Source organism: Mus caroli, chromosome 10 (genome assembly GCF_900094665.2).
Source record: "Mus caroli chromosome 10, CAROLI_EIJ_v1.1, whole genome shotgun sequence".
Taxonomy (NCBI): Eukaryota; Metazoa; Chordata; class Mammalia; order Rodentia; family Muridae; genus Mus; species Mus caroli.
In genome coordinates, this window is record NC_034579.1 from 61,203,423 (window position 1) to 61,224,625 (window position 21,203).

Below are 21,203 nucleotides of genomic sequence, written 5' to 3' on the forward strand. Positions count from 1 at the left end.
TCTAAATGAGGAAGCAATTATTCCTCGCTGCTGTCAGACGTGCTTGGAGACAGTTGGGTCAAAGATCAACCTGCTGTCATGTGACTTTACTCCGCACTTGTGAAAGATCAACCCTTACGGACAATTATTCAGCCTCGCTTTTCTGAAACCGTCCCCCACCCCCACCCCCGTTAACATTTCCCCCTTCTTACTCTTTTGAACATCCTTATAAGTTTTTCTAAAGTAAACACAATACCTCTCTGCACGTTGCTTAATGGTAAGTTTTAAACTTTTGTGCGGGTTCTCAGAAGATTGCAAAATGGGGCACATCGCCTTCCTGTCTTTGTCTAAATCTCCCTGCCTGGGAGCCTCTTTGCTAGCTTTAATTTTATACAGCATGTTGTAAACTATAAATAACACAGCTCTACTTTCCTAGAACAGAGCATATGGAAACTGTCGTCTGCGGTACGTCCCAACTGTAGTTTCAATTTAAAGACTGAGTAAAATTAATCCCCTGTGTGAAACGGTGTCGCACCGTTTGCGTGTGTATTTTATTAGTTGAAACCCGGTATGGAGGAACACCAGGAATTTTTGGTGTTGGGAACGGAGCACATAAAAGGGTTTATAAGGTGCAGTTTGAAGTGGGAGAGGCCAGGAACTGGAGGCTGGTGGGAGGGCTAGGAGGAAGGAAAGCCCTTCCTGAGGGGGCTGCTTCTCTCAGTAGCCACATCCTCTCTTCAAACGCTTCCTGTTTGGTCTCAGCCAATAATGGATGGGCGATTTATTTTTCCTTTTCAGTTTAAAAGCATCTTCTCTCTCTTCTCTGAAGCTAAAAGCCAGATCAATGAACACAACGGCTGATTCCAGGTAATCTTCTGATAAACATCGGAAACTTCTGGCGTATTTATAAAAGCATTTCTAGGTTAGCCTTTTCTTTTTTCAGTATTGCCATTCCCGAAGTATAATGAAATTAACCAAAGTCCCGAGTTCCCAACAATTGGATGTGGGAGTTATTCTCTGGGTTGGCTGGTTGGTTGGTTTGCTAAGTAGGGATGGTACATGGTCAGCAAGAAACACAAAGGGGCATTGAAGCCAGAGTGTAATTGTTCTTTTCCCATGTAAGCTACAGCATCCCCTTCGTTGTGAGATAACAAGAGCTAAGACTTGAAGTTTCTACATAAAAAGACAGTGAAATGGCTTTATTTTGAGGTGGAGTTCCTTTGAAAATTTAATTTTTAAGAACATTGTGACAGCTACTGTATATATGTCAACTTGGCTAGGCCATTCTACTGATTTAACTAATACAGTATCCCTTCTCTTTCTGTCCATCTCTTTCTCTTCCTCTTCTTCCCCTCCTCCTCTTTTTGTTTTTTTAAGAGGAGGGGTCTCAGTAAGCTAGCCTTGGACTCACCACATAGACCAGGTTTGCCTGGAACTCAGAAAGATCCACCTGTTTGTGCATCTTGAGTGCTGGGATTAAAAGCATGCACAGGGGCTGGAGAGATGGCTCAGTGGTTAGGAGTGCTGACTGCTCTTCCAGAGGTCCTGAGTTCAACTCCCAGCAACCACATGGTGGCTCACAACCATCGGTAATGGGATCTGATGCCCCCATCTGGTGTATGTGAGGGGGGGTGACAGTGTACTCATATAAAATAAAGAAATTGATCAATCTTAAAAAAAAAACAAAAACAAAAAACATGCACAGCTACTCCTGGCTTTAATCCTCATTTTCAAGATGACATCATGAATGAATAGCCGCTCAGATTATACTCCATAATGCGGGTGGGCCTCATCCAAATCAGAAGAAAAGGGATTGTGTTCAGCACCATGCACCTGCACTCCAAAGAATTAACTCTTCCATTGCCCTCCAGCCCACTAAGCTGACTTGTGAAGTTTGATCTTGTCATCCTCTAGAATCAGGTTAGCCAATTACTTATAATCTATGTGTGTATGAATGATATCTATCTATCTATCTATCTATCTATCTATCTATCTATCTATCTATCATGTACTCCCTTCCTTCCTTCCCTCCTTCCTGTTTCTTTCTCTAATGCTAGTGTTTTTCTGGTGAACTCTAGTTAATCCAGAGTACCTACTAATGATTGCTGGTAGAACCATGACCCTCTTCATCCCTCAGGTTTGAGGTCATGTAAGTTAGGCCTGGCCTCATGATGCCCCCAACCTGTCTCAAGGAGTTTGAGAAGGTGCATCACAGTAGAGAATCATCCACTCCCATCCTCTTAACTCCCCACTCCTCTGCTCTAGACCCTGGCAGTTGGAAGGGGATACACTCTCTTCCCTACCCCAGGCCTATCCCCGATCTTCACCTCCTCTCTCCCCAGCCTTCTCTGTTCGTATTCTCCAAAGGAGTCAGTTGAAAACATGAAATTCACTGTACCAGAGGACTTGACCATTGAAGGTCATGGTGAAAATCTGCAAAGTTACTAAAAATGTAGTGACATTTCTTCTGTTCCTGGACTGGAGGGAGATCCGGAGATGGCTCAGTAAGTAAAATGTGGTTGTCTCTGAGCCTAAGGACCAGAGTCCTATTGTCAGCAACCAAATGGTAGAGAGGACAGATTTCCATAAGCTACAGACACACACAGAGACATAGACACACACACACACACACACACACACAGATCCTTCTCAGTGAGAGGGGAGGCTGGCCTGAATTTAGGAAGTTGTGGAGAGCTGAGTGAGATGCTCAGATTTGGAATATGCTCTGGAGCCAAAAGACTCACCGCTGTGCTAGAGGTTAAGAGTCAAAAGTAAAGCCTTTAACTTGGTAGCACATGCCTTTAATCTCAGCACTCAGAAGGTAGAGGCAAGCAGATTCATCCCTTGGAGTTCAAGGCCAGTCTGGTCTACAGAGAGAGTTCTGGGACAGGCAAAGATACCAGAGAAACCTTATCTTAGTTCCCCTCCCCCACCCCCATCCCCCAAAAAGCTAAAGGTAAGAAGGTAAGAGTATCGCTTTAAAAATCTGTTCCAAGAGAATCAAATGAATTATTCAAGGATCTACAAAAAATCCTAGAATAGTGCAGACATTGATTTGATAATAGTGAATTCATCCTTTCCAAGCAAGAATTCCTTTAAATTGTTATTCTGTCTTCATGGATGCAGGCTCTGTGCTGAGACATAGCCATACTATTGTACAAACTGGACAACCAATGCATGCTACTGGATGCATGGAAAGTGATGATAAATTGATTAGCATAAAACAACAGAATACCATCATAGCATAAAATAACAAAATATACAGTCCTGGCCGGCCTTTCATTCACAGAGATCAGCTTGCTTCTCTGGTGCTAGGATTAAGGTTGTTCCCAATCATGCTTGGCCTTCTTCCCTTTTTAAATATGGCACCTTTTCCTGTTCTTCTTCCTTTAAAAATCATTTTTTAAAAAGAACATATGAGTGTCTTGCCTGCATTTACATACACATACTACATACATGCCTGGTGCCTGAAGTTCCTGTTGTTGAGAACGCTTCTTTAGTAACCTACAGAGCAGGTAATTAAAATTCCAATTCAAAGAACTGTCTTCTAAAAAGCAATTTATTTCTTTAGACAGGGTTTCTCTGTGTAGCCCTGGCTGTCCTGGAACTCGCTCCATAGACCAGGCTGGCCTCGAGACTAAGATAGATTGATGAGCAGATAAATGAACACAATACTTTCCGGGAACAACGTGTCCCTAGTGTGATTTTTCCACACATCTCTGTAAGGACAGTTAACTAACTACTTCAAGGGAAAATAAAACCCCAAGGGAAAAAACAAACATCAATGAAGTACTTCACAAGTTCAATGTGTACTTTTGAATTTCTGTTTAAATTTATAGTCCTGTTTGGTCATGACAAGGATAAGGCTGATAAAAAGACTAAGAACTGTAATTTATAACGCTATTTTCAATGCTATCTGAAAGTGAACATATACTGCATAGCATAATAAAGCAATATAAGGGATTTTTCCTTTCCTTTCCTTTCCTTTCCTTTCCTTTCCTTTCCTTTCCTTTCCTTTCCTTTCCTTTCCTTTCCTTTCTCTTTTCTTTTCAAGACAAGGCTACTCCCGAATAGCCCTGGCTGTCCTGGAACTCACGCTGTAGACCAGGCTGGCCTTGAACTCAGAGATCTGCCTGCTTCAGCTTCCCGAGTACACCACCACCACCCAGCACAAGGGAGCTTTTAGAACGGGATTTATCTCTAAAGTTAAAACCCGATGCAGACAAACCTCCTCTGCCTTTCAGACAGACAGAACTCCTGAACACTTCCAGCATCCACAAACCTGAATTTTCTGTTAACACTCGATGCTGAAGACAGTCTGTCAATCACTGTGACAAAGCTCCTGTGGTGTCTGTCCTGCTTCTTTCTCTGTCTTAGCATCCAGACTTCACAACCCAGGACTCCTTCCTCAGCCCAAGTGAAGCTTTACAGAAAGTAACAACAGTCCTGACTTGCTGCAAGTTGAAGGACATGGATATGTTGTCTGTTACTAATAACGAACAATAAAGGACATCAATTCACAGACTTCAACATACATATTCAGACACATAAAGAAAAAAAAAATACTCAGCTGCCACTAATAAAATGAGTTTACTTTATTGTAAAAGTTCCCCAAACACACATGCAGAGCCACCCACATATAGGGTTTGAGATTTAACAGAGATTTTATAAAATTACTTCCGCGTAAAGGATTAAAGTACACAGAGTTAAAAAAAATATATTAGAAGGCAAAAAAAAATGTTAAGTCAAGGTTAATCGGCAGAATTACCACTAAAAGACTAACCTGAGAAGTACTTAGGAAAAAAAGATACGTTCTTTTCAGAAAAATTTAATCTTAGGGTATGTTTCTTAAGAAATAGTACAAACCACAAAACAATGACCCTCTCAAATTTTACCTGTTTCACAAATAAATCAACCTAAAAGGGAGAGGTCAGAAGACACGGCTTTGGAATTTGTGTTCAGAGTTCTGTATTTAGATCTATTTAGATCTTCATTCGTTGTCTGCCCCCCTCCTCCAATGGCAGACAATATTCCAATGAAAAAACCCTACAGTTAATATAAGACAGTATTACAGTAATACCATAAAGGTTCAGGCATCTTTCCAAGAGTACAAAAGAGAAAGACGACGATGTAGCCGAGGGCTGACGTCATTTTAGAGTATGTACAAACTTGATAACACTGTGGAAGTCTTTGGTGGTGACACACGGAATAAGATCCCTGAAAACACATGAGGAGTTAGTTCTGACCCAGCCCTCTATGTGCTGAAGTGTTTATTGCTAGAAACGATAGCAAGATCTCATTTTCTTAGCCCTAGAAAACACACACACAGTGTGTGTGGAGGGGACCTATGGGGAACTGAGGTGGCTTTAGATAATTGTTTATTTAGTAATCAGCTTATTTCTGGTTCCTTTTTGTTTTTCACAGGGTTTTTTGTTTTAATTTCAAATGATGTGTGTATGTGTATCCGTGAGAAGGAATGTTCACGTGCATGTAGGTGCCCTTGGAAATCAGAGGAGGGTGTCGTCCCCCCCTCCAGGAGCTGGCATTGCGGGCTGCAGTGAACTAAACCCCTGGCCTAGGCATTAAGAACTGAACCCAGGTCCTCTGTAAGAGCAGTATGCGTTCTTAAAACATTGAGCCATCTCTCCAGCTATGGCTCTTCTTAATACCAGGAAGGAAAAAGAAAAGAGACACAGTATAGACATATCAATTTTTATACTTAAACAAGTTAAGTATGGGGAATGTTAACTATTAGTGATCACGCCGAACCACTGGATACGAAGATTTTAAAATGCTAGTAGGCTATAATTTTTGGATAAATGTCAAAAGGCAGAGAGAAACAGTGCCTTAAACCGGCTTGTGCATCACATGCTGGTGCTCCAGTTGGCAGTGTGGGTAAGTCAAGGCACTGTGGTCTATGAATAAACTTACATCTCTTAAAAAAATCAGCATGCTCAAAAGCAGAAACAAACAAGGTGACCCCGGTCCACTTTAAGAGAAACAGAACAAAACAGCGCTTTAGCTCAGCATACAGAGTTCAATGAAAAGGGCATGCTGTGACATGAGACCATGGGGACAGAAACAAAGCGGGATATAGGACAGTCATCAAGGGTATATGAGCATGCCTACAGCAGGGACAAGCCTGAGCAGGGACCGGGAGGGTGAACGGCAGTGAGCAGGTCAGCCAGCTTTAGCTCCGAGTCAGGCGGTATCTTTGCTTGAGAATTTTGATTTAAGAACGTGATATTTCTCCCAATTTAAAACGCCTGTGAAGTAGGGTATGGAGCCACACACCTGTAATCTCAGCACTTAGAAGGCGGAGGCATCCAGAGTGACCATAGACTGGAGGCAAGCCTGGGCTACACAGTGCATTTCAGGCTGGCTAGAGTGAGGCTTTGTCTCAAAACAACTTGGGCATGATGGGACACACCTTTAATGGCAGCATCTGGGAGGCAGCGGCAGGTGGAGCTTCGTGAGTTTGAGGCCAGCCTGACCTACAGAGTGAATTCCAGGACAGCCAGGGCTACACAGAGAGACTCTGTCTCACAAAACAAAACACCCTCCACTCAAACAAACAAACAAAACTCAAAAGAAGAAACAAATAGTATACAAACTCATTAAATAATAATAAGTTTGTTTTAACTATCTTTTTTTTTTTTTTTGGTTCTGGGATTGAACTCAAGGCCTTGTGTACCTCAAGCATGGTGTCTATCCTTAGCTCCCAAGGGTAAGTTTAATACTGAGTGAGACTGGACTTGAAAATGATACAATCTTGCCAATTTGTCCCCATGGAGACAAAGTAACTTACTCTACTTATCAAATCGCCTTATCAGGTAACACGGCCTCTGCAGGGAAAAATCAGGTAACAGGGCCTCTGAAGGGAAAACCACCCATGCCGCACTGCATTGGTTCAGAGCAGGTCTGGTTCATGAGAAATGAATACACCCTGTCCAATAATTTATTGTGGGACTTTATAGATGTTTGAATAGGAATTAAAGAATCCTTTTAGAAACGAAGAGGCTATTAGTCAAAGCAAAACAGATGGAGATACAAGATTAAATTGGGGAGAAAAAAGATTGAATTTTTTTTTTTTCTTCGAGACAGGGTTTCTCTGTGTAGCCCTGGCTGACCTGGAACTCACTCTGTAGACCAGGCTGGCCTCGAACTCAGAAATCCACCTGCCTCTGCCTCCTGAGTGCTGGGATTAAAGGCATGCGCCACCACACCCGGCAAGATTGAATTTTTATTTGGTGTTAAAAATATTAACAATGTGATTCAGTGTAGAAAATATTCGTAGTATCAAGAGGACATTGTGTGTGGATGCCATTCAGGCACCCCCATGTAAGCATTGTTTGATATTGAAAATTTGATTATTCATCACCCCTAATATGATTTAGTGTCCACAATGCCCAGTTAGTAGGGCAACCTAAAAGGAGCCTAGTTCAATCCCTCTAAATCTTAGATTAAAAAGAAGGCCTTTAGCCTGGTCTCCAGAGTGAGTTCCAGGACAGCCAGGGCTATACGGAGAAACCCTGTCTCATAAAAACCCCAATAAAATAAAATAAAATAAAAGATGGCCTTTTTCTGGAAGCCTGTTATGTAGCATCAATGGTGTTTGTGTTTTACCCTGACACTCATTTTCAGAGAATAATCTCAGGCAGAAAAAGATCTAAAAGATGTTAGTATTGCCGGGTCTGTAAGGCAGCATAGGCCTCTGCCAAGCTCGGGAGCCCAGTGTGGGCATTGGGAAGTCCACGAGTTAGAAAACACTAAGTGTTACATTGGTCTGTGTCGCTTCCACAAAAGCTATCTATCTATCTATCTATCTATCTATCTATCTATCTATCTACCTCTATCTAATGTGCATTGGTGTTTTGTCTGTACGCATATCTGTGCGAGGGTGTCAAATCACTTGGAGCTGGAAGGCAGACAGTTGTGAGCTGCCATGTGGGTGCTGGGATTTGAACTCAGGACCTCTGGAAGAGCAGCCAGTGCTCTTTACCTCTGAGCCACCTCTCCAGCTCCAAAAAGCTTTTTTTTTTTTTTTTAAACCTAGAATAATGTAATTTGCTGTTGAGAAAAACCACATCAAATTCAACGATGGAAACTGGTTAATGTTTAAGATAATTTCTCAGATGTCTGGAATATAACTGAAGGGCATTTAAAATGAGCCAAGTGTGATAACGCCTGTTATCCCAGCAATGGTGAAGTGGAAGCAGGACGAGGATCAGGGAAGAGACCCTACTTCAATAAAACAAAACAAAAGAATACAAACTTAACAGTTATGTGTCTATATGGGCTGAATGAATTTACCAAACGAAACAAACCCATAGGAAAAGGAGATGATGTGGTTTCAAGGCATGATCTTGACATGTCGGAATATGACAGACAACAAAACAGACAGCATCAGGAAAATGTAAATGTACAGCTGTAAAATAAGTAAACAATTTTCAAGTGTGCAAAACTAGCCAGGAAAGTGCTATGTGGACACCTGGTTTTCAAATAATTTGTTTTACAAACTTTCAGCATCTAAGGCTTAAGGAAAGGACACAGCCCCCTCCTATGGTAATGACGCTGGCTCCTCAGGGGCTGTCACCACTCTCCTGTGATAGATGCGTGCGGCAAGATGACTCAAACAGAATGCAACACCAGAAGGGCAGGCAGGTGTGTCCTGGAGCAGAGACTTTTGAAGTCTGCCCTGGGTCTAGGCTTTATCCTTAGACCCTCGGCGCTCAGTGTTGCTGCTGACATCAGGAACGTGATTCTCGGTCACTTTTGTTATCTACACGTACATTTACAAACCTTACATAACTAAGTTTAGCAGTTAAACATCTAAAAGTAATTGTTAAAGAAACACAGACCACTTAAAGTCATTGTGTAAATCCCATCCCTGCCACAATCTGAAGATTTAAAGTGTTAAGTCCTGAATACATCAGGTTAGAAAATGAAGTTGATTTGTTAGCGGTTTATTCGTCCTGGGAAGGGTGAGGTGTAGACACTAAAAATACACCTGTGGTCTCTTCTTCACTTTATATTTTAGTGAGCCATACCGCACCTGAAGAAAGAAAAGTGTTAGGGTTAACAATAGGGAAGCCAAAATGACTATGGAAAAGCCATTAAGGATTTGTTACTCTGTCTACTGGCTAAACCAAACTAAAACAAACAAAACTAAACGGACTGACTACTTTTTAAAATTAGGAAAGTTTAATATTTCGTCGCCATAATAACGGTTTTACTCATCTGACATAAAGAATCAGCCTCTTTGTCAGCTGCTTGGGAGGCCCAAGCCGGATGACTGTAAGTTCAAGATCTACCTGGGCCTGGGCCACAGAATGACAACTTACTGAGTTCTTACCTCAAAATAAAATGTGTTGCTAATGTAGCTCGGAAGTGTTGTTCTTGCATACCCTGCATGGGGTCCTTGTTCAATTGCTAATACAGCACCCAAGTCAATTATTCAACTAACCAATTAATCAATCAAAAATCAACCAACCAACCAACCAACCAATCAACCAACCAACCAACCAACCAGTCAACCAGTCATCAAAGCAAGCAAGCAAGCAAGCAACCAACCAACCAAACAAACAACCAACCAACCAAACAACCAACCAACCAGTCAACCAGTCATCAAAGCAACTCCCTGGCAAGCAACCTCCTTACTAAGAACTCCCACAGACATGTAGCTTGTGATGTGATGGGTGTGTGTAGCACATGACATTATCAATCATAGATAAAGACACCGACTTAATACTTATGTTTTGCTGAGTACTAAGTCAGTCAATGAGCCTGGCTCCTCCTTCACTTTCTTAGCCCAACGACACCGTGTGCTTACAGGTAAATGGCTACTATTTGATCATCACATAGGGCTTGTTGAAAGCAAAACTATGCAGTTAATTTTGTCAGCAGCATTCTCTGCTCGGGCACAGAGAAAGCAATAGAGATTTACAATAACCGTGGGGTTTGCCATGTGGGAACGCCACTTTTTCTATGTAGAGCACAAGATAAAAAAAAAGTTTCCTATTTCAAATTTTCCAGGAAAAAAAAATTGTCCCTAGAGATCCCTAACGCACCTGCTTTTAATAAAGAATTTGAACTATAACGCTACACTCTCATTTGAATCCTTCGTCCGCTGATCACTTCACAGCTGTGATGACAAAGTAGGAGGAAATCCCTCCTCGCACACATCGTCAGGAAAAGCATTACCCAATGCACACTGACCTCTTTGCGGCCTTTGATGGTCTTGACAGATTTCATGCTCTGGGATCGCCTCAGTGCCTTGTGAGTCACCATCTCGTCATCGGAGAATGGCCCTTCCGCTTCTTCGTCTGTTTGCTCACTTCCATCTTTCAGTGGAATTCCATAGGCTAATCAAATGGACAGGACCAGCGTTTTAGTCGGACGACACCAGGGAACCTGCCTCTTCTGCTGGGCACTGAGGGTCTATCTTGGGAGGGGGAGGGGCTCAGGGATCTCTTCTCCTGCTCTGGAAAGTCTTCCTGGCCATTCCCGGTGAGCTTTTGCTTTGTGCACTATTCTAGATAAAGATTGCAAGACTCATTTCCTCCAGGAACATCTCCCTGATTGGTTTTACTCATTACTTAATGCGTTTTGGAGCGGGGTCTCGCTCTGTAGTCCAGGCTGGGCTGGAATTCATAGCTGTAATACCATGTCCAGTAGTCCGTTCCTATTTCACTAGGAATATATTTTTTTAATTATTTAAAAAATAAGCCAGAGGGCTGGGGATAAGAGTGGGTAAGAGCCCGGGGCCTAGCAAACACAGAAGTGGATGCTCACAGTCAGCTATTGGATGGATCACAGGGCCCCCAATGGAGGAGCTAGAGAAAGTACCCAAGGAGCTAAAGGGATCTGCAACCCTATAGGTGGAACAACATTATGAACTAACCAGTACCCCAGAGCTCTTGACTCTAGCTGCATATGTATCAAAAGATGGCCTATTCGGCCATCACTGGAAAGAGAGGCCCATTGGACTTGCAAACTTTATATGCCCCAGTACAGGGGAACGCCAGGGCCAAAAAGTGGGAGTGGGTGGGTAGGGGAGTGGGGGGGGGGAGTGTATTGAGGACTTTTTGGATAGCATTGGAAATGTAAATGAGGAAAATACCTAATAAAAAAAATTAATTCTAAAAAAAAAAAAAAAAAAAGTGGGTAAGAGCTCTTGTACAAGCAAAAGGAGCTGGGTTCAGATCCTAGCATTCAAGTAAAAGTCTGGGCATGGCCCCCTGGAGCCTGCAACTCCACTGCTGTGTGTGTATGTATGTGTGGGAGGCACACACAGAGACAAGAAGATGTCTGGGGGCTTCCAGGTTGTCAGCCTCGCAGAAATACATGAACCCTGGGTTGAGGGAGAGACACTGCCTCAAAGGAAAACAGTAGAAAGCCTTAGAGGAACACACAGCCCATAGTCTGCTGTGATGCACACCTGTGGCATCAAGGACTCAGGAAGCAGGGAATGACTGATGTGTGTTTAAGGCTAGCCTGAGCTACAAGGTCAAACTGTGTCAAAACAACAAAACCAGGCCTGCCAAGGTGACTCGACCTGAGTTTGAGATGGCACGGGAAAAGGTAGAAGGAGAGGATGACTCCAAAGTTGTTCTTTGACCCCTAAGTGCACAAACACATAAAATAATAATATATAAGATTGAAAAAGCCAAACCGAGCCATGTGTATGGTGGTGGTACACACATTCTGGTCCCAGCTTGGGGAGGTAGATGCAGGGGATCTCTGAGTTTGAGGCTAGCCTGGTCTACATAGTGAGTTCCAGGACAGCCAGGACTACACAGTAAAGCCTTGTCTTGGAAAAAAACAAAACAATATGTTAAATGGAAACAACAATCAAGAACAAAGCCAAACAACACACAGACACACACAGAGAACACACACAGACACACAGACACACACAGAGAACACACACAGACACACACACACACAGACACACATATCAAAAACTAAACCAAACAACAATGACATTGAATCTCCTAGAAATTCCCAACGTGGCTAATACCCACAACTTGTTAAAAATTGAAAACAGTAACAAGAAAACACACACACACACAAACACACACACACCAGAGAAGAGGATTAGATTAGCTATTAGAGTTGTTAGCAACCCCTAAGGTGTGTTTTAGGCTGCCATTTGTGCCTTTGACTTTAAGACCAAATATTCTCCCCAACTCATCCATTGTTGGTCAACTTGGAATGACAGGGGAACCTGAGAAAGACCCAAAGACTTTAGAGTTGGGAAAGTGAGTTCACTGGGGCACTTACAGCGCTGATGAGGCCCGGGAGGTTTCAGTTGGAAGAAACCACAAGCCATAAGACAGATCTTAGAGGAGACACCCAGCACCAAGGTCAGCCAGGGACCACAGGGCCAGCTGACAGGCTGTTATGTGGACCCTTAATTACTTATGTCTGACCGCTATGCAAACATCCAGGAGGGCTGGCTGATCTAAGAGGTCTAGATGTACTCCAGGCTGGGAATCAGGAGCAAGAGGACCCCACAGCTGAAGGTGAGGGCCTCACACACCAGCTAGTCCTGTCAGGATAACTAGTCAGTACCCTCACCCTTGCTGGGCTCCACCCTGAAGCTTGTGATTCACCAGCCCTGGGGTGGGGCCTAGATGTGCATCTCTAACAAACCCTGGGGGACAATTAATGCTGAAACCAAAACCAGAGGCTGAGAGGGAAGGGGGAAGCCAGACAGGGGCCAGTGGAGACCAGTGCAGCTACAAGGCCTCGGGAGGTTTTAAATCCCTTTCTAATAAAGATAAGGAACAGAAGATAAGGGCCCAGGAGGAAGTAGAGATGGATTTTTCTGTCAAGAAAATGACATGGGGTAAATGTCACTAGTCAGCTCTCCTGGGACACAAATAATCTGAGACTTACAATCCAAACCGTGAACAGTTGCTAATGCGCTTTTTACTCTCATAATAACATAAATGACTTTAATTGTATATCAGGCAAGTGCAATTTTAGACCTGCCAAGCATCTAGGCTAGAAGTCAGGAAGGATTTGGAAGGAGGACCAGGCATTATTTTGGCTGGAATCCCTTGTTTTCCTCCAACAGTTAGAGACAGTGCATCCTATGGAGAAGCAAGCCTGAATGTGGAAGGCAGCAGAGGCGGATGGGAGGAAGTTCAGGGACGCCAGGGAGATGGTTAGATGAAGCCATACTCTCTATGAGAAGTGTCAGCATGTATGTGAATGGGTTTATTTTATTTTAAAAAGATTACTATTATAACTACTTTATTCATTTATTGGTTTTTCAAGACAGGGTTTCTCTGGGTAGCCCTGGATGTCCTGGAACTTACTCTGTAGACATCTGCCTGCCCCTGCCTCCCAAAGCACTGTGACGTGACTAAAGGTGTGAGCCGCCCACTACCACCAGGCCTTTAAAAATTAATTTAAATTTACTTTGTGTGTGTGTGTGTGTCTGTGTGTGTGTGTGTGTCTGTGTCTGTGTGGGCATGTGCATGTAAGTGCAGGTGCCCACAGAAGCCAGAGGAGGGCGCCAGATCCAGTGGAGCAGGAGTTACAGAAGGCTATGAGTTGAGCAACCTGTGTGTTGGGAAATAAACTGGAGCCCTCGGGGAAGAGCAGTGTTTGCTTTTAACCATGAACTCATCCAGTGCTATCTGTCCCCATGTTTAAAAAAAGTTACATTTCTCTAAGGGTATGCATGCATGGTCATGTCTGGCTACGTGTGATCTTCAAGGCACATCTACCATGTAACTAAGTCTTCGTGCTTGGTGCCAAGGTCCTCTGCTCCTTGTTGACAGTCCCCAGACAACTCTATGTCACAGAAAGCAGGCTTTTATGTCATTTAAATTTTTCTTTTTTTTAACTGCCAAGTATTTTTATTCTTGTATAATGAGAAAAACTATCAGAAAAAAAATTTAGAGGTTGCCATTTCTAGAGAGTTTCCCATTGTATTATTTAGTTTTTTTTTAATTAGGTATTTTCTTATTTTACATTTCAAATGCTATCCCAAAAGTCCCCCACACCCTCCCCCACCTTAGTTTTTCAAAATAAGAGTATTGTGTTATTTCTGATTGAATAGCAAATCAAAACTAAACAAACAATAATACCACCCCAACCAAACAATACACACACACAAACAAAACAACTTAATCCTTACCACTGTCTACTGTACCTCTACAACACAAGCTCAAAACAGGCACTGATTTATAGTGTCTGATTTTCCCCCCCTTAGGATTTAACATTTTTATATTTCTTGGCTAATAAGTTGCCATTTTGCTTATTAGTTCTTGTAGGCACTTGGCTGTTGTTATTAGGAAGGAGAGGAACAGTCCTGTCATACACAGCACTGAACGCTTGTCTGGCTGACTGGCTCGTTCATTTTAAACCCATACAAAGCCCCACGAGGTTGGTTCATGACTTCCTCCCTCCCCTCAACTTCCCAGGCTTTTGTAGCTGCCTCCACAAATCACCATCAACAATGTGGTGAAGGCACACAGTGGGACCTCTGCCAGCGTCTTGTTGGACACTGGCTGTGGGAACCGCAGCTGCCAGGTGACTCCAGCTCGCCTCGGAGTCTGAGGGCCATACAGAGTGGACACACAGGCTTGTCTGAGAGGCCTCCTTGCTTTAGACACCTGCTGCTCAGCTTTTCCAAGCCCTGACACGTGTGAGCTCTTCTGTGGGGGTGTGGCCCCAGCCCCAGCTGCTGTCTGAGCACAGCTGCATGAGACCCTAAACAGAACTACTTTGCAGAGCCCAGTTACCCTACATTCTGAGCCAAAAGGAGACTCTGATTGTTCTAGGCAACTGCTTGGGAGCATTTTGTTACACTGTAACATATTAGGACTCTTGATTAAGAATGTTCTGGGAGGATAAAATTTATTATTAATTTACTATTTTGATTTGGTATATCTTTGGAGCCAAAATCCTTTTCTGTGTATTTCTTGCCTAAATAGACTCTGTTGAAAATCTGAACCCCTTTTGTGCAATTTACAAGAGGCTCTTTCTTTTTTTTTTTTTTTTGCCTGCCTATATATCTACATATGTATGTATGTATGTATATACCTATCTACCTTTCTATTTATCTATCCATAACTAATCTACCTATTACCTTCTTTCCTTCCCCTTCTCTCTCTCTCTCTTTTTTTTTTTTTTTTTCAAAGGATGTCAGTATGTAGCCCTGGCTGTCCTGGAACTCTCTATATAGACCAGGCTGGCCTTAAACACAAAGCTCTACGTGCCTCTGCCCAGATAAAAGGATGGAACTTGGGACTTTCTGTATGCTGGGTGAACAGTCTACCAACTGAGCCACAGCCCAGCCCCAGGTTTTCATTCTTAAAAGCATTATTTTTATCAATGGTTGGTTTGAATATAACCTTTCGGACAATGGCTACTACTTTAAGCATTATTCATTCTTGGGAAAAAGTGAAAGGTTTAATTTTATATTTTTGATTACATGTATGTATGTATGTATGTGTATCTGTGTATTGGTATGTGCAAGTAGTTCAGATGCTCATTGAGGCCAGAGGTGTAGGATACCCCTGGAGTTGGAGCTGAGGCTGCTGGGAATAATGTTGGGTTCTTTTCAAGAGCTGTGTGCACTGTTAATGAGCCGTCTCTCCAGCCCCAACCTTCACTTGTTGAAGAGGAGCTTTTACTAGTTGTGGAAGCTAACATCTGGCAATGTGAAGCAGGAGGACTGCCAAGAGCTCAAGGCCAGCCTGGGCTACATTACAAATCTTGGTCTTTTAAAAAGAAAGAAAGACACAGGGAGGGGCTACTGCTTTATTTTGAAAATTAGCTTGAGTTATAAATGATGTTTTTTCAGTCTCCCTCTAAGGAGAACTTAAGTTTTTGAAAGGATGATTAACACTGTAATAAAAAAAAAAAGTCATTTTTTTAGTTTTAGTTTTCAGAGCAGACACAAATGAAGACTGCCGCAGACATGATACAGGATGAAGGGACTCTGCTTGTTTATGTGCGATGCTTCCAAGGTCACAGCATTTGATTAAGAGCACACAGCACAGTAACTATGCCACATGCATCATTTCTGTAGAAGAGGCTTATACGCTAGTCCCTGAATTAGCAAGTCAACTGCTTAAGACTTCTCTCTGACCTGCGGATGTCAGTCCATAACCTGAACAGAGAGAGTGCTGATGACCAGTCAGAACTAAAGCTGGAATGAGCTGGGGACCAAAGGCACAGCTCCTAAAACCTCAAAGATGCGTAAGAGGCTCTGCTCTTAGCTGCACGGTTTTTGTGGGCAGCCACAGGCAAGTAGCTGTCTGACTTAAGAGAAAATTGGAGAGGAGGGGCTACAGGTAAAACTGAAGCTCAAAGGCATACTCTTGGGCTGGGGATAGTTTGGCTGGTAGAATGCTTGTTTAGCAGCCGCAGAACTCTGGATTCCATCCCTAGCCTTGCATTGTGCTAAGTGTGGTGCTGCACACTGGAGCTTAAGACTTGGGAGGTCGGAGCAAGAGTACAGGAAGTTCTCAGTCACCCTTGGCCAGCATGGGCTATGACACCCTGTCTGGAGAACAGACAGACAACACATCAAATAATAACCCCTAAAACATATGCTTAAAATAGGTCAATTTTTGCTAGGTGTGGTAGCTCGCTAGGTGTGATAGCTCACACCCGCAGTCCTAGCACTAGGGAGATAGAGGCAGGAGGATTAAGAAATTGAAGACAAGCTAGGCAGTGGAGTTCACGGTTATATGCTCACGTTTCCATTATGGAAGCTTTGTTGCTTTCGTGTGTGTGCATGTGTGTATGTGTGTGTGTGGCGTGTATGTGTGTGTGTGCATGTGTGCGCGCGAGCATGAGAGAGAATGGTTGATGGTGTATGTGGAGGCCAGAAGACTCACCTTCCCTCTTCCTCAGGACTCATTATCACTGGTAGTGGGTGGGGGACAGTGGTGGTGCACATCTTTAATCCCAGCCCTTGGGGAAGCAGAGGAAGGTGGATCTTTGTGAGTTCGAGGCCAGCCTGATCTACAGAGTTCCAGGACAGCCAGGGCTACTATGCAGAGAAACCTTGTCTTGAAAAACCATAAACCAGCCGGGCGTGGTGGCGCACGCCTTTAATCCCAGCACTCGGGAGGCAGAGGCAGGTGGATTTCTGAGTTCGAGGCCAGCCTGGTCTACAAAGTGAGCTCCAGGACAGCCAGAGCTATAAAGAGAAACCCTGTCTCGAAAAACCAAAAAAAAAAAAAAAAAAAGAAAAACCATAAACCAAAGAAGTTGAAGACAGCTTCACCTACACAGCAAGCCTGAGACAGGCGCGGGTGACTTGATCCTCTGCGTCAACCATGTTGGATAACAAAGCAAAGCCAGTTCTGTGTCCAGCACCCTGTACTCTTTGGCGTTCATCCTGACCCTTCGCCCAGTTATGAAAAGCTCCCTTGCATCACGACAGACAGGCCTACCTGGTGACTCGGTGGCTTGTTTGCCTTTCCTCTTTGCTTCTGGCAAAGTCTGGTAGGGTCTGTGTCCCACGGGCTCATCCCCTTGGATAGCTGTCAGGTCATGCATGCTGAAACTTCGCAGACGCTCCGTTATTGCTCCTTGGCTCTACTCAATAGAGATGCGATACGGTCTGAGAAAAGATGCTTTCAAATACTTAGTATGCCTACATCTATCCTACAAGTTCTCTGCTGTGAGACACAGCGACATTTTGCTAAATACATAACATTCCTGCAGTCTTCTATCGCAAATACCATGCATTGTTTATATTTTTTTCAATACTACAAATTGTTTATATTTTCTTTATGACATAGCTATTATCTATATAAATGCTAATCATTTTGCGTTTCCCCACATTTCAAAGTATGCCATTACTTTAATACATTTTATTCTAAGCATTTTAGCATTATGCTAAACTTTAAGATTTTTTTTTTAAGGATCATGAGATGAACTTTGGAGAAAATAGCATCTGTAGTTCTGAGCTGTAGTTCAGCATGGGTTAGTAAAAGTAAAAGGAAAGACACTGATTTGCACAAGGCTGTGTCAGGAACAGCAGTAGTTCTAACTAGAACCAGGCAGAGAAAGTTAGAAGCCAAAGATGTTTGCATATGCCGCCATCTTTAGACAGTGAATAACCTAGCAAGGCACGTTCATCACTCCTCGTGGTGTATTTCATTTTGTCTTTACACAGTCTTATTTATTTTTACTTTATGTGCCTCTGCGTATGTATGCACACTATATGGTATAGTTCCCTTAGAGTCCAGAAGAGGCTATCTGATTGCCTAGACCTGGAGGTACAGTCATCTGCGCCGCACCATGTGGATGTCGGGAAGTGACCCTGGTCCTCTGGAAGAGCAGTTAATGCTCTTAACCACGGAGCCGGCTCTCTATCTCCTATTTCGGTCTTACCCATAGGACCGGTACAGGCAAACATTTAAATGTAAATTAATTAAAATGAAATCAAATGAAGGGGCTGGAGAGCTGGCTCAGTGGTTAGGAGCACTGACTGCTCTTCCAGAGGTCCTGAGTTCAATTCCTGGCAACCACATGGTGACTCACAACCATCTGTAATGGGATCCGATGCCCTCTTCTGGTGTGTCTGAAGACACCTACATGTACTCATATACATAAAATAAATAAAATCTTAAAAAGAAAAGAAACCAATTGACAACTCAAGTTCTTCCCTTGCACCTTGCACTGGCCACAGCAGAGATGTTAGCAGCTGTCTGTGACTGCATTGTTAACAGTGTGGCCATCACAGTGAGCATCCCAGCATGGCCATGGCAGAGAGCATCCCCATCATACACACAGCATTCGACAGTTCCCATCACTGTACTGCTTTCATGGGGACATTTCTCTGAACCTTTAAGACATACCTCCCTGAAGTACGAAACTCTGTATTAAAAAAAAAAAAAAATCCTAAATTTACCCACTTTAAATCTGCATAGCATACGGATGATTCATTGTTTTATTTATAGCTAGACTAAAAATACTCGTCTCAAGGCTCTAACACTGATTATTTCTTCTCACCCATGTGAATGTGTGATTGCCTCTACTTATAACATTACCATGGAAACTCGTCCACCACGGCTCATCTCTAAACTTCCAAGTGAAAGGTGTTACAAACATTTGGGTGTTTCTTTCCACTTGTATTTAACCCTGAAGAAACAGCTCTTCAATTCCCACGAGGTCGTGACTCAGTATGGCTGGTTACCGATAACCCACTATGTCACACCACATGCCGTCCCTGCTCCCCAGGGAAGCTCTGTATTCCTACCATGGGTTCCGGGTTGCAAGAAGAATGTGGAACAGCTGGGCGTGGTGGCGCACGCCTTTAATCCCAGCACTCGGGAGGCAGAGGCAGGNGTGGCGCACGCCTTTAATCCCAGCACTCGGGAGGCAGAGGCAGGCGGATTTCTGAGTTCGAGGCCAGCCTGGTCTACAAAGTGAGTTCCAGGAAAAGCCAGGGGAAAAAAAAAAACCCCTTTCTCAAAAACCAAAAAAAAAAAAAAAAAAAAGAAGAATGTGGAGAGCTGGAGAGAAAGCTCAGTGGCTAAGAGTACTCATTGCTTTTGTAGAGGACCCAGGTTCAGTTCCCAGCACCCACATAGTAGATCATCTGTAACTCCAATTCCAGGGGATCTGATACCCTCTTCTGACCTCCTTGGGCAGCAACTTACATTCATGTGGTGCACATACATACATAAAGGCAAAACACTCTTACACAAAATAAATAAAATTATCTTTAAAAAAGAGAGAGAGAGAGAGAGAATCTTTAAAGTCCACTTTTTCAAGAAAATAAGTGGATTTTACACATTTAAAAATTATTTTTTGGAGTCAGGTATGGTGGCCCATGCCCTTAATCCCAGCATGTGGGAGGCAGAGGCAGGTGGATCTCTGAGTTCAAGGTCAGCCTGGTCTACATAAAGAGTTCCAGGCCAGCCAGGGCTACATAACGTGACCCTATCTCAAATAAACAAATGCATAAAAATCCTTTTTGGGCTGGTGAGATTGTTCAGTGGATAAAGGTCCTTTCCAGGCAAACCTAGGAACTTGAGTTTAATCCCCAGAACCCATGTAAGAAGGGAAGGAGACAATCCACTCCCCACAGTTGTCCTCTGACACACGTGCCCCCCCACTCTATCATGCACACGCAATTAATACCTTTGAAACGATTCTTGACAAATTCAGCTTCTCATATTTGTTTTCTCTTGACCAGAGAGCATTCACCTCTCAGAAGGGTGGGGGCAAGACACTTCGGAGACATAGAGCAAGGAAGTGCCTGTTCCCATCTTAAAGATGCCTTCCTTCCTCAGCGCTGTCATTCTCTATGCCTTTCTCTTCCTGTGAATCCTCTCTCAATAATTCATGGTTTTTACCCATCCCGGACTTAACCACAAACGACTTGGAAGTCCCCAGAGTTATCGCTTGAGTCTTCAATGTTCCTTCAAAGGCCTATGTCCCCAGCCTGTACAGCTATTGGCAGGCCCTCAAGAGTTGGTGACCAGTGGAAGATGATTTGATGTGCCCTTGAATGTCATCTTAGGGATCCAACCTTCCCACTGTCAGGAGGCCAGCATCCTGCTCTATTACCATATGCTGATTTGACGACGGTCCAAGCAACAGTGTCCACCAGTGATGGACTAAAATCTCTTCTAGCTTGTGAGTCAATACAAACCCTGCTCAGGAAGCCGATGAACACACTTTGTTACCAGAAGGTAACAAAGGCCTGGAGTAAATCCCTAAGGTTTACTTGTTTCTCTTTCGTGTATGGGTGCTTTACCTGAATCTGAGTCTGTGTACTGTGTGGAGGCCATGCCTTGTGGCCCAGAAGGTATATCAGAGCCCCTGCAATGGGAATTATAGAGGGTTGTGAGCCACCATGTAGGTGCTGGGAAGCAACCTGGGGTCCTTTACAATAGAGCAGCCGGTGCTCTTAATACCTCAGCCACCTCTCCAGTCCCCTGAGTACAATTTCTAGGGTTGCTTTTAATGAGCTAAAGTGGCCCCTAGTATTGACTGGATTGGTAATTGTTCCGTTGCCAGCTGTGGTGCTTCTGACTGGTGCGCTCAGTAGCTAACACCTACCTCACAAATGAACTAGAGTACTGTGGGAGGATGTGTTTGCTACCGGAGCAAGATGTTAAGAAACCAGAAGATAAGCCGGGCGTGGTGGCACACGCCTTTAATCCCAGCACTTGGGAGGCAGAGGCAGGCGGATTTCTGAGTTCGAGGCCAGCCTGGTCTACAAAGTGAGT

General features: G+C 43.5%; 1 protein-coding gene across 1 annotated transcript in view; it reads right to left on the reverse strand.

Moving 5' to 3' along the window:
* Positions 1-8,028: 8,028 nt before the first annotated feature.
* Reep3 (receptor accessory protein 3) overlaps positions 8,029-21,203 on the reverse strand; it is an 87,333-nt gene continuing 74,158 nt past the window's right edge. The window contains exons 6-8 of the mRNA XM_021173853.2: positions 17,409-17,553; positions 10,198-10,343; positions 8,029-9,034 (exon numbers count right to left, since the gene is read on the reverse strand). Of these exons, the coding sequence (XP_021029512.1) occupies positions 8,978-9,034; positions 10,198-10,343; positions 17,409-17,553 (348 nt within the window). The 3' untranslated portion in view covers positions 8,029-8,977. The remainder of the gene's footprint in view (positions 9,035-10,197; positions 10,344-17,408; positions 17,554-21,203) is intronic.